Below are 15,116 nucleotides of genomic sequence, written 5' to 3' on the forward strand. Positions count from 1 at the left end.
AAGGGGGCTAACTCTGGTCTTATTCGTATCTACTTATAATTAATAAATACTCATTCACCAAGTATAATTAAATATATAATACACCTCCTAAGCTAAACTAAATAAGCATAAAAGAACTTTCCCTCTAAGTATTATTAATTATAAGTAGATACGAATAAGACCAGAGTTAGCCCCCTTTTCACCTAAATTTAAGGTTGCTTCCCTGTACTAACACCGCCGGTGCTATAAATATACGACGGATCCCTCAATCATAAAATCACGTGGAGATGCATTTGATTAAAACCGGAATAATGAACTTAAATAGCACCCATCCTACATCCCCTTACAAGAAGACCAACACAACTTCAACTAAAACGTAAGGCTTTCTTTACCTATCGATATTATTACACCACCATATACATTAATATACCCACCAATCACTTCTCCTACATCCCTCGCACAACGAACTCTTAACATACTCCTCAACATTCTGATGAGATCTGCCAAACCATTGGCTAGATTGAAACGTACGTAAATGACTATTACATAACATTCACAATGACTCACTACATAACCTCAACCTCCACAATGACTCATTACATAACCTCCACACAATAAAACAACGGCTAACTAGCCCAACAGAATTGCTTCTTCTTGTATTTGTTGCTCCATTCTCCACATATATATATATATATATATATATATATATATATATATATATATATATATATATATATATATATATATATATATATATGCATGTATGTATATATATATATACACACATGCGTGTGGGGGAGTCTTTGTATCTGTGTTTGTCCTCCTATCACCGCTTGACAACAGGTGTTGGTGTGTTTACGTCCCCGTAACCTAACAGTTCGGCAAAAAGAATAAGTACTTGGCTTAAGAAACAAGTCCTGGGGGGGGGGTCAAGACGGTGCTCCAGCATGGCCGCAGTCAAATAGCTGAAACAAGTAAAAGAATAAAAGAAACCATTGGTCCAGCCGATAAACGGATTTCGAAAACAGCCATGATTTGGGTTTCACCCGTCGGCAAGCGAATATGTGAAGATGGCCTGAAGACAGTCGACATTATGTAGAATGGCTGTACAAGAGACGCAACCGACCGAACTCGGTGGAGGAAACTTGCTGCTCAATGCGCTGAGCAGCGAAGGAGGACTTAAAGCTAAAAGAAAAAAATTTATGAACTAGAAACATTCCAGCAATGACCACTCTTGTTACTTTTATTTTATCTTTTTTTTAGATAATATACGACATAAGTGTAGGTGTGCAAGGGTTACAATATTCAGTAAAATCTCTCGGTGAGAGAAATTTTACTGTTATTGAGTATCAAGGTGTGAGGCGCGAAAACGAGAGCATTAGGCATAATTAAAAACATGAAGAAAAATATAGAAGCCTACACTACACACTGCCCAAACACTAGTTCTGCTTCGGAACAACCTATAGCCTGCGCAAAACATAATGAATCCAAGAGTACAGCCTCAAATACAACCTTCACGCACAACACACATCTTATACAATAAGCGGTGATTAAACGGTAAGAGAGATTTTGCTGTTATTTCTAGGTAACTGATTGACCATGTACAGATTCTTTAATTTCGTATTCTAACTCTGTGTCTGGAATATTTAGCAATTGCAAACAGTTGCAAATCGAACCTGGATTACTAAGGCAACTAAACACGATCGCTATTCGCTCAAATATTACCGACGTCATAAAAAAAAAGACCTGACTATTCAAGACTTCTTGTGGAATTGGATCTAATAACAATTTAATCTTTGACGCGCTTTTTCTCAAAAAGACAGCGCTATGTATCCAACGCATTTTAGCCACTAGCCAGTGGAAGCCAGCAGCAGAGAACAGACCAGAACAGTGTCACAACGCCGAGACAGTTGATGACGGCGGCAGCACATCCTAACCAGCAAACTCCAAGAAACACGACAGCAGCTACTATTATACCTGATACAACATCTCATGTAAACTTCGAATTGTCTTACTTGTGTAAACACCTTTTCCTTGTCGATCGTAGTAAAGATAACATTTGTTTGTTAACGATTAGAGTAAATATTTTTGCATTAGAAAAATATCAGCAGAATTTGTGTTCTTTTGATATCGAATAGTAATACCATTCACACACATGCAGAAATATCTTCCGCTAAAAGTCTGCGATAAATGGAGTGATCCAAGATCGAGTTTTCGATCAAACTAAGAACTGAAACAATTACATGGCGAAAGAGTAAAGGTCACCATCTATAATAGACTGGCCATTCAGAATATAGGAATTTGATTAACGATTTCACTTCGCAACCACGCGGTTTTGGGTTCGAGAGAAAACTATATCGCAACTTGGAAACTGTATTCTGTTATAACCCTGTGTTGATCAGTACCTCGTAAAGGGTTATTTTGAAGAGGGAAACACAACAGATGTCAGTGTGTGTTTTTATGTGTGCGTTTCGGTATTGTCCATGTAGTTTCCCAGTTTTGTCCCGCATCTTCACGTTCGGCAAACAGATATCGATAAAAACATGTACCACACTGAGATACGTACCAGTTTCGATGCGATCAACTAAACTTTTGAAAGCGATACTATAGTATGGTCGTAGTCAAATAACTCCAAGAAGTTGAAGTGTGAATGTGTTATTAAAGGCTTACATATATTTCCGATAAATATTGGAGTGATCTAGTTCCATTGTTCACTCGTATTAATCAATCAACCCATAGTCGATCGACTGAAAAAATGGAGAACAGTCCGCTACCTTTATCTTCCTCAGAGGCACAAATAAAATGACGGACAAAAGAAAGGAATTTGACCAAAATGGTATTGGTTGAAAATTAGGTCATCTTAGGCAAGTATCTGACCAGCACTACATAAGCAACAGTGAAGGGGAACTGTAATAACAGTTAGTATCGAGAAATTGTAAATCTGACTATGAAGAGAATTGGAATCTGATAGCTTCCTATATTGTTCAGGGTTGATGAAGACAACAGGGGACGCTATATTGAAAATTATAACTAGATTCTGGAATAAAGAGGTCGGGTGGGGGAGTTATATGTTATGACACAAAAATACATTGACTTGCTGAATTATTGAAATAGAAATAACAATAACTTATTTGCTTTATACGTCAAGTTGCAACAAAAGCATCCTAGCATTCAAAGTAGAGGCCATCGTGTTGCACCGTCTCAAACCACCACACAGGTGAAGGTGGAAGCTTCAGTTTTTGGCCAAGCACATTTCTCAGATCCAACAACCACCATATTCAGTCCTCATGCGTGGCACCTTGGGCCGACCAAAGTCTTGTGGGTGGATTTGGTAGACGGAAACTGAAAGAAGCCCGACGTATGTGTGTGTGTGTGTATTTATGTGTGTGTTTTGTGTCTGTGTTTTTCCCTCCACCGTCGCTTGACAACCGATGTTGGTGTGTTTATGCCCCCGAAACTTAGCGATTCGGCAAAAGAGACCGGTAGAATAAGTATTAGGCAGACAAAAGAATAAGTCCTAGGGTCGATTTCTTCGACTAAAGGCGGTGCTCCTGCATGGCCGCTGTCAAATGACTGAAACGTGTAAAAGAGTAAGCCTTTTATAAATGTATAAAATCCATTATCAGCGTCTATTTTCTTGGTAACTCTGTAGCAACATATTAATTTAACTTGTTACCCATATCGCGGATTTTATATATTTTGACTGGTGACAGAGAGAGAGAGAAAGAGAGGGAGAGAGAGAAAGAGAGAGGGAGAGAGAAAGAGAGAGGGAGAGAGAAAGAGGGAGGGAGAGAGAAAGAGAGAGGGAGAGAGAAAGAGGGAGGGAGAGAGAAAGAGAGAGGGAGAGAGAAAGAGGGAGGGAGAGAGAAAGAGAGAGGGAGAGAGAAAGAGGGAGGGAGAGAGAAAGAGAGAGGGAGAGAGAAAGAGGGAGGGAGAGAGAAAGAGAGAGGGAGAGAGAAAGAGAGAGGGAGAGAGAAAGAGAGAGGGAGAGAGAAAGAGGGAGGGAGAGAGAAAGAGAGAGGGAGAGAGGGAGAGAGAAAGAGAGAGGGAGAGAGAAAGAGAGAGGGAGAGAGAAAGAGAGACGGAGAGAGAAAGAGAGAGGGAGAGAGACAGATTGAAACGTAGTTCCCCAAGCGGTTACAACAATTACAAAGGTGATAAGTTTTTTTTGTCAATATGAGGCAGAATAAAGATTTTGGAATTGAAATTTAGGGATTAATATGAATTTCTTAGAATTTCTAGTCAATGTTATTCATGTAAAGCACTATTTCATTCTTTTTAGAAATCGTCAGCATGATATAACTTGGGATAAAACGTTTGATGAAGTGAGACGTTTCATACATACATACATACATGCATACATACATATGCTCTGACTCCGTACACATGAGACAGACAAGTTCTATGCCTACGAAAGTTTAAGTAATCTGGAGAGTTGAGTCAACCTGTTATAGATAGATAGATAGATAGATAGATAGATAGATAGATAGATAGATAGATAGATAGATAGATAGATAGATAGATAGATAGATATTATATAGCATATTGTATATATATATATAGTCAGAGTGGGAAGCAATTTAACAGAAATTTTAAAATGGCGTCAAGGTGAGAATATTTTGGACATCATTCAAGTCACGTGGATTATTTAGCTAGGTAGCGACAACAAATCTTTTATTACATACAACTGTTTAACGTGTTAAATGCTCATGTGTATGAGCGCGCACCGACTCACACACATGCGCACAAACAAACAAAAAGAACGTAACTCGAATAACGGACAGTCAACAACAATTGAAAAGGCTGCGCAACGAAAATTTTAGGAAAAAAAAGATGAGGGGAAACTTTACCTGTGAGTGTGTTAAATAATAAGGCACTAAAAGAGAATGACTCTCCCTAGATAAAATAATACATATATATATATATATGTGTGTGTGTGTGTGTGTGTGTGTGTGTGTGTGTGTGTGTGTGTGTGTGTGTGTGTATATATATATATATATACAAAAATCTAATGCTCTTAGACTTTTAGGGGGATAACCAGATCGAACAATCTCAAGTCTAACTGCCCGAGACTGTAAGGACATTTGGTAACTTGACTGAAGAAAGAAGGTCATGAATGATCCGTCCTTTTTTTCCTTTGTCCTTCTAATTGTTGTTTTTCCTGGCCACCTTTTTATCATCTATCTGTCCAAATGTTTTATGTCCTCTATTACGTTTTTGTTCCATTATATATATATACTATATATATATATATATAGCTTCTAAGCTGAAATGAAGGGTAGCATGTTCTTTGTTTATCACCTTACCGTCTTGGCGATTTTAGGTAAAATTATACTAATCTGTCCGTCTGTTTAATCTAATTAAATTCTATGTCTTTGTGCAACTGAGGATTACTCTGCATTTAAATTGATGTAATGGTTGCATTATTAATTTAAATGGAGTTGCTTGAAACGATCGTACTGCATTAGCTCTGGATATTCTTGTTGCTTATTTTGATTTATATACACATGTATATATATATATATATATATATATATATAGAGAGAGAGAGAGAGAGAGAGGAGAGAGAGGAGAGAGAGAGAGAGAGAGAGAGGGGAGCGAGGGAGAGGAGAGAGAGAGAGAGAGAGAGAGAGAGAGAGAGAGAGAGAGAGAGAGAGAGAGAGAAAATATGGAGGGTTTAGTTCACGAAAATATACGCTGTGTAAGTGCTATAATCGGTTATCCGTTAGGTTCCAAGTTCACAGCTGAAACTGGAGCTAGGGATCCGTAGTAAGCTTCCGAGTTAGCAGGTATATATTTAGAGCAATAATGACAACAAAACCAAGACAGGACGAGTATCTCAAGTCATTTAGAGTATTTAATTAGAGTAAGGAGAATTTGAGGTAATTAATTAATTAATGAGTTAATTAACTAATTATTGGATATCTTACAGCTGTTTCTGGGATATCCCGAGTGATAGGTTAGCATCTCCATACACTGGATACTCCGTCATCAGAGACAAAGTGAATATGTATGAAAGTTCTAGACAGGGAATTCAGTTTGTAAAGGCATAAAATAGTAGATAGAGAATAAAGAGTAAAACAGCAGACAGAAAAATACAGACGAGAGAATAAAGTAATTCATTAATTTAATTAATTAATTATTTAACCCCAAATTTACCTTAATCTAATTAAATATTCTAAGTGACAAGAGATATTTGTCCTGCTTTGGTTTTTGCTGTCCTTTTCCCCCTAATATACAGTGTGACCCAAAAGTAGGCTTACAGTTATCACGTAGGCATTTTAAATTTCTTTTAAAACATTTTAATGCATTTAGATTTCTATCTTACAAACTGAACAAGGGGCTTGACAAAATTAACTAAATTAGCATAGGATAATGGTTCCATATTTTTTTTAATTAAGATCTAAACTGTTAATATATGAATGCGAGACATAGTTGAATAACTGTAAACTTACTTTTGGGCCACCCTGTATGTATAATATATATATATATATATATATATATATAATATATATATATATATATATATATATATATATATAGGTAAGTGGTAGGTTTGCCTCGATCCTTCAGGGGTAGTCTGAAGCATCCAAGCAACCAGTGGATGTTTAAATCCGGAGGGCACTCCTGGGGATCACCTGTATGGGTACCGTCTTGGGAAGAGGGCGTCCAGAGGCAGGTAATATGTTGCTTAAACCGTAGTTTATGTATTTACTTGGAGAATGGAGCAACAAATACAAGAAAAAGCATTTTCGTTGGACTAGATAGCCGTTGTTTTATTATGTGGAACTTGTGAAATGAGTCAGTGTGGAGGTTTAGGTTATGTAATGAGTCATTTTGTATATTATGTCTTAGTCACTTACGTACGTTTCGATGCAGCCAGTAGCTTGGCCGATCTCTTCAGAGTGTTGAAGGGTATCTTCGAGGTTTGTGGTGTGCGAAATGTAGAAGTAATTATTGGGTGTAATATATGTGGTGGTGTGATAGTGGTGATAGGTAAATAGAGCCTTACGTTTTAGTTGTTGCGTTGGTCTTCTTGTAAGGGGATATAGGGTGGGTGCTATTTAAGAACATTGTTCCAGTTTTAGTCAAGTGCATCTCCACGTAATGTTTGTGATTGCTGGATGCGCGGTGTTTTTATAGCACCGGCGGTGTTAGTACAGGGAAGCAACCCTAAATTTAGGTGAAAAGGGGGCTAACTTTTGTCTTATTCATATCTACTTAGAAGTAAAGCTATTTTATGCATATTTAGTTTTGCTTAGGAGGTGTAATGTATTATATATTTAATTATACTTAGAGAATGAGTATTTAGTAGCGTGAAGACAGATTAGACTAGATTCATATCTCCTGTTTAATAATTCGTTCTTAGCTGTTAGGATTTCGAGGCACTCTGTTACACAGAGATTGCACCGTCTGTTAGTTGGGTTATAGGAATTAGCTACTTTTAATATGTGCCACTTTAGTTTATATTCTATCTTATTGTCGTTTAGTTCCCAGATATACCTACTAAGCCATGTAGAATTTGCCTTATTTCTGTTTTTAAAACTCGCTAGGTACTCATTATATCTTAAACGTATTTGGTTACTCGTTCCCCCAATATAAGATTTAGTGTGGCTATTTGTTTGTACATCACATTGGTAAACTATATTATCTGTCTTGCACCTATTGGAGAAATTGCATTTGTTCCTATCTCTACAGCCACATAGGTTATGAGGGGTGTCTATGTATGTGTGTTGTTGTGTGGCGCTATTGTTTTTTCGGTGTGCATCCCTCCTAGTAAGGGGTGTTGGCCTAGGGTTGTATTTATTCCTACTGTTTAGAGGGTTGTTGATTTGTTTGTTCGTGGTGTTTCTAGCTGTAAATATATATATATATATATATATATATATATATATATATATATATATATATATATATATATATATATATATATATAGTAATACCTCACTTTACGGGGACCCTGGGTTTACGAGTTTTATTTTCTGTTTATATCTTCCACAACTAAATATGAACACATAACATAATACAGAACACTACTAAGCTTTCATTTAATACCACTAACCCCCATACATCCCATACACCATTCACATTACAGATCTAGATCTACCCTAATTGCACCAAATCCAGAACTACTTACCTTCCTTACACATAATCTTTTTACTCAAAGACTAGTAGACCTGACACCGTTCAGTAATCGGTGTGCATTCAAAGCAATGATTAGTAACATTACGAAACCGGTATGCTTTTGAATTTCTTTAACAATTCACAATGATGACTTTTATTACTTTTATTCCTACCTCAGTTCATCTAATTGTATATCATAAAAAGCCTTTACTTCTTTTGATTTCCAATGGGCATTTTCGCTTATTTTTCTTACGTTCCCCACGTGTAGTTTCTATTTTCTTTTTGTAACATATTTCTATTATATATATATATATATATATATATATATATATATATATATTTATATATATATATATGTATGTATGTATATATATATATGTGTGTGTGTGTGTGTGTGTGTGTGTGTGTGTGTGTGTGCAGACACGCTTATATATGTGTGTGTTGTGTGTGTGTGTGTGTGTGTGTGTGAATATGAGTGGAGTGTATGCATGTTTGGATGATGTATGCCTGTATATATATAGATATATGAACGTATGTATGTCATATATACACATATATATATATACACACATATATACACATATATATATATATATATACACACATATATATATGTATATATGTATGTATTTGTGTATGTGTTCCTGTATGTCACACACACACACACACATATATATATATGTGTGTGTGAGTCTGTATGTATGTATGCATGCATGTATGTATGTAGGTATGTATAGATATACGTTGAAATGTTTATATGTCAGGCAGGAAACGGCGGTTACTGACAGTAACCTTATCTTTCTGAACTCTCTGTCTCCACTCCACATTCATCACCACCATCACCCTTATAACATAACACCTCCCCACCTTCCCCCTCTCTTATACGTCGCTCTCTAACATAACCCTTCCCTACTGAACTTTTTCCCCTCCATCTTTCTTTCCTTCCCTATCTCTCTCTCTCTCTCTCTTCGTCTCTTTCCCTTCTCTACTTCTCTCCTCATGTACTTCTCCTTTCTCTCTCTCTCTCTCTCTCTCTCAACTCCTCTTTTGGGGTCTCTCTCTCTCTCTCTCTCTATCTTTCTCTCTCTCTCTATCTTTCTCTCTCTCTCTCTCTTTCCCGCCCTATAAATGAAATCAACTTCATCCAACAAAAAACAAAATTTCTTCCATCTTTGTGTGTGTGTGTGTGTCTACGTATGTGTATGTGTGTATTTGAGTGTTTGCTTGTATGTCTGTGAATATGCATGTGTGTGTATGTTTGTATGTATGTGTCAGTATGAGTGTATATAAATGTGTGCATATGTGTGTATGTTTATATGTGTGCATGTATGTCTATGTGCCTATATGTATGCGCATGTATGTGTGCTCATATGTGTGGCTATATGTGTTTATGTGTATGTGTAAGTGCGTGTGTATGACTATGTATGTATAAGTATGTGTGTGTTAGAACTTAAGTCGGTGCAGTTTTGCAGCATAAATCTCTTGAGAAACAATATTTTAATCTGTACAAATTCGTGTGTGTGCATATGTGTGTGTGTGTGTGCTGCGCACGTAAGTGTCTGTGTATGTTTGTGTGCACGTGTATGTCTGTGTGAGACCGTGTGCGCGTGTGTATGTGTGCATGTGTGTATATATGTGCGTAGATAGGTATAATAGGGGTGCGTGCATGTGCTTGTGTGCGAACATGTACATGTATCTGTATGAGTGCGTGTGTAAAAGAGTGTATATAGACATATACATGTGCGTGTATGTATGCATGTGTGCCTGTATGGGCGCGCTCGTGTGTGTGTGTTTATGTCTGTGTGAGTGCGTTTGTGCGTGTGTAATTTAAAAGTATGCTGGAAGGCACGACACGATGCCAAAATGGTTTGGGTTCAGTAAACAGTTCCTCAGTTCCACTTTCATATTCCACAATAGTTCGAAAATAATCATATCACCAGATAAGCCAGTGTGCAGGCTTCGAGCCACCTTATATAGTAATAAGAAATGCAGAGTTTATTTAGGCCGATCGAGTGACCGTTACTCTAAAGTTTCCACGGGGTGCAACCTCTTCTTCAGATTGCCTGAAGAAACAGTCGCACACTGTAGAAATTGCAAAGTTATGTGTCAAGGGACTGGCCTAAATATACTACTGCATTTTACGTTTTTACTTCTTCGGAAAGTTACTTAACACCCATACCTTATACAAGTGAGAGCATTTCAGTTCTAAAATTTTAGCATTTCAGGACCAGGACTCTTATTTCCAACCAAGTTTGTCACTTTTGTTTTATCCTTTTACTTGTTACGGGGACGTAAACACACCAACATCGGTTGTCAAGCGATGGTGGGGGTACAAACAGACCCACAAATATATATATCTGTGTGTGTGTGTGTGTGTGTGTGTGTGTGTGTGTATACGACAGGCTTCTTTCAGTTTCCATCTACCAAATCCACTCACAAAGCTTTGATCGACCTGAGGCTATAGTAGAAAACATTTGCCCAAGGTGCTATGCAGTGGGACTGAACCTGGAACCATGTGGTTGAGAAGCAAGCTTCTTACTACACAGCCATTTTGTATTGTTAAGTATTTTTCTACTCTGCAAACTTTTTATTTGTTTACGTGTAGCCCGCTCATACACCACAACACACATCTTTCATTTTAAGACTCATTCCACAATATCTCATTTCCGTGACGATTCATTCTGCGAAGGCAACTAATTCACATGGATATGTTTTTTATAATGTTCCATATTTTTAATTATGTACTCGTCTCTTTGACTGTTTACACATTTTTTCATGCACACACATTGTACACTTTGTTCAACTGTATGGGGTTTTTTTTTCCCTTCTTCTCCAGTCTCATTTTTCAGAGTTTGTTTAGTTTTCTTTCTTTCTCCATTTACATATTTTCCTCCAAACTTTTTCTTTCGTTTCTTTTTATCTTTTATCATTTATTTGTTTCAGTCATGTCCTCTTCCCATTTTCTTAGACATCCACGACATTTGAAGCAAGGATGCTTTCTAGATGTGCAGCAAGCCCGGATAAGTTTTGTGACATTTGCAGCAAGTTTATGACTAAGAAACGTCAGAGGGACATTACCGAATTTTTCGAAAAAATCTTACTCTGCCTACTTTGGTGTGAAATTAGGAGACCAAGATAAGAAGTGGGTTCCTTATAAAGCCTGCTCAATTTGTGTCAAAGAACTAAGGTAATTGACAAAATGTACAAAGAAGTCTTTTCGTTTTGTGGTTCCAATGATATGGAGAGAGCCTAAAAATCATAGTGATGGCTGTTACTTTTGCTCATGTAAGATGCAGGAACACAATTTGAGGAATGAGAAAAACATTGTTGATCCAAATGTTGCGACCTGTTGCCCATGGACCAGAAGTTCCAGTCACTTCACCACTAGGAAGCCTTGAAGACATATTCTTTGGTTTTGAGTCAGAAGTTAGAAATAGCAATGACAACGATTACTTCAATAGCAGTGAAGGTGAAGAACCTCAACTATTCAACCAATCTGGATAAAATAATCTAGTGAGGGACTTAGGGCTCGCAAAGGAGTCAGCAGAGCTTTTAGTTTCCAGACTTAAATCCAACAATCTTTTAGCTCCTCGCGCACCATCCTATTAGTATCGTAACCATGAAAAAAATTTGTTCCTTATTTCACTCAAGAAATCAAGACTAACACCAAAGTTTGTCATAGATTATAGCCCTTATGAATGGAAACTCTTTACTGACTTTTCAAAGAGAAGCCTTAAAGCTTTTCTGCTACATAATAATAATAAATATGCTTCCATCTCTGTTGGACACTCAGTGATCATGAAGGAAACATGAAAATTTGGTGACACTCTTACACAACAAAAATTCAAAGATCACAACTGGATGATTTGCAGCAACTTGAACATAATTTGCTTATTGCTTGGACAACATTTGCATATTACTTGGACAACATTTGCATATTACTTGGACTACACAAAGCTTTCTTGTTTCTTGTGTAAATGAGAGAGTAGAGTCAGGAACCTCCATTGGCCTAGAAGAGAATGGCCAACTAGGGATACAATTACACTAGGAACAATGAATGGCCTTCAAGAATATTTGGTTGATTCAAAAAGGATACTTCTGCCTCCTCTACATATAAAACTTGGCCCCTTGAAGCAATTTGTAAAAGCTTCACCACAAGATGAAAAGGGTTTCAAGTATTTGTGTAGCAAGTTTCCTGCTCTACCAGACGCCAAGATTGAAGAGATTGTATTTGTAGGACCAAATATAAGGAAACTCGTCAAGGATGAAAACTTTGAAAACTTTCTTAATGATTCTGAAAAAGACACATGGATTAGTTTTAAAGATGCAATCTTGGGTAATCAGAAGAATCCAAACTACAAAGACATAGTGGGAATAATGCTGGAAATGTCCGAGGCCTTAGGATGTAAAATGAGCATAAAGTTCATTTGCTACATGTCCATTTGGATTACTTTCCAGAAAATCTGGGGGATGTGAGTGAGGGGCAAGGAGAAAGGTTTTATCAAAACATAAAGGAAATGAAAAGAAGATATCAGGGAAAATGGAATGTCAATATGACACCCAACTGTTGCTAAATATTGCTTCGTGAATGTCCATCAAATACTCACAAGCAAAAGAGTTCCAGTCATAGTTTCCAAGTGAAAAAGAAGAAATTTTAATGTACTGAACCTAAAAAATGAATGAAGCCTTTCAATTGCATTTAGGCCATTTTATTTTGCTAAAATTCCTTTTTATTAGTTTCAATTTGTCCTGCCATTTGTGGATTTACCCCCAAATTATGGTATATTTTATCATGAAATTGTGAGAAAATCTTAGGTGACGGGAAAGAGCCTTTTTGATATTTTGAATTGGCACCACAAAAATATATAAAGTAACTTTTTCAAAAAGTTCCATTTCGCAGACCTGTTATTATTCCGACCCTCTCTTATCTCTTACTATTTTCTCTTTTCCCTTCTCCTTTCTTATTGCTCTTCTTTCTCTCTCACCCCTTATCTCTTCTTCTCCTCCTCCTCCTTCATCTTCTAATCTATCAAGAAACCACCAAGAAACAAGAGTTCCACTCTAAATATTAAAATCTCTTCTTCACCAAACTGCACTGACTGCCCACACCGATCACCACCACCACCACCACCACAAGTTTTCTTCAGATCCAACAGCTTATTTATCAATGACTTCGAAACAGTGAAGAAACGCCTCTATGTAGGCCATTCGATCTGCAAGAAATAGCAACGAATTTCCTTCAAATCACAACAAAAAAAATAAAGAACATCTAAAAAATGTAAATCTTGATCATAAAATACATAAAGAAAAAGAAACAGAAAGATTGTAGTCACGTTCTTTGAACATCGTCCTATCAGAGCTAGCCTAGGGTTAAACAACAACAATTTTATCAAAGACTTTTGTGTAAGTTCATGAACCAGTGTGAACCTATTTTTAAATGCTGTGGAGCACAGGGGGGAGGCAACAGTAGCAGCGGTGGCAGTGGTGGTGGTGGTGGTGGTGGTGGTGGTAGGGTAGTTGTAGGGGATGAATGTATAGTGGTGTGATATGGTATAGCAGTGGTCATGGTGAAGGTAGCAGTGGTGGTGTTATAGTTTTGTGAGTGGCATTTGTGATTGTGGTAGTGGATAAAAGTAATGATGTTGGTTGCAGTGTGGATTTCATACACGCTCACTACACCCTCATCTTCTACTCATTTTTCCACAGCCACTACTACTGCCGCCACTACTGCTAACACCACCACCACTACCACCATCATGACTACCACCGTCACTACTATTACCACCGCCACCGCTAATAACACCACTACTACTACCATCACTCCCATCTCATCACTACCACGCCATCACCATCCCACTACCACCACCATTATCACAATATCCCTAAGCTTCTTGTCCTATCCCTTACCTCACCCTCCACAACCCTTCTTTAACACCTTTTAAACTAACCCCTATCACTAACCCACCCACCACCCTGATATACACCCTTCTTCTACTACCATTTATACATAGGTGCAGGCATGGTTGTGTGGTAAGAAGCTTGCTTCCCAACCATATGGTTCTGGGATCAGTCCTGCTATGTGGCATCTAGCCTCAGGCTGAACAAAGCCTTGTGAGTGGATTTAATAAATGGAAACTGAAAGAAGCCCATCATATATATATGTATGTGTGTGTGTGTGTGTGTGTACATATTTATGTGTGTCTTTGTGTCTGTGTTCATCCCTCCTATTATTGCTTGACAACCAGTGTTGTAATTAAAGGCATTCAAGCCATGACTATTCTATTTCTTATTGAGACATACTGTATTAATCACCACACACCACATTATCAAATGTGTCCTTCCTTTACTCAAAGTGATAGGATGTGATTTGAGAGATATTTGGCTGCTATATCTAGCAGATCAAGTGAGCCACATGCCAGCCATCATTCGACTTGACCAACTTTGTGAGATGTTATTTTATCTAATTAAAGAATTTAATAATTATTTAAATAATAATTATTAAATTACAGAATTCATTTAGTCATATTAAATTTAATAGTTAATTTAGAAGATTCCAGACTGACAGAAAGAGTTTACAAGTGAGACAATCGTTCAACATTTAAAGTAATTATTACCCTGCCATGCTTCCATACTAACCCCAGTCCTCCTCTCTCTTTCTTTCTCTCCTTCCTTCCTTCTCTCTCTCTCTCTCTTTCTCTCTCTCGCCCTCTTACACAGACGTGTATACACACACATTGGATTGTCACGTAAATTTGTTTGCTTTTTAATATGTGGTATTCCATCATCACATGTGTGAAAAAGACACATTCAGAATTAAAAAAAAAAAAACATAAAACACTACGGTAAGTATATTTTTCATGTTAATTCAAATAAAATTGGAAAGGATTAAAATACAGAAAAAGATAGAGTTATGTCCCCTTTGACCATAAAGCCATAAAGTTAGTTGTAGAATGAATCAGAGGTGAGGATTCTAAAGTTTGCAATACAGCTGCTCAACTCAGAGAGGGTGGTGT

At 37.2% G+C, this 15,116-nt stretch overlaps 1 protein-coding gene across 2 annotated transcripts in view; it reads left to right on the forward strand.

Annotated features, from left to right (window-relative positions):
• LOC149131217 (uncharacterized) overlaps window positions 1-12,989 on the forward strand; it is a 227,475-nt gene extending 214,486 nt beyond the window's left edge. The window contains exon 2 of one of the 2 annotated variants that reach the window (XR_016238273.1): window positions 11,047-11,185. Coding sequence is in view for 1 of the 2 variants with exons in the window: in XM_089341452.1 (XP_089197578.1) it covers window positions 12,157-12,579 (423 nt within the window). In the remaining variant the exon portion in view is untranslated. Of the gene's footprint in view, window positions 1-11,046 lie in introns of both variants that reach the window. The other variant, XM_089341452.1, reaches the window with a different exon arrangement.
• Window positions 12,990-15,116: the final 2,127 nt, after the last annotated feature.

This window comes from Octopus bimaculoides, chromosome 24 (genome assembly GCF_046866305.1).
Source record: "Octopus bimaculoides isolate indiv1 chromosome 24, ASM4686630v1, whole genome shotgun sequence".
NCBI lineage: Eukaryota > Metazoa > Mollusca > Cephalopoda > Octopoda > Octopodidae > Octopus > Octopus bimaculoides.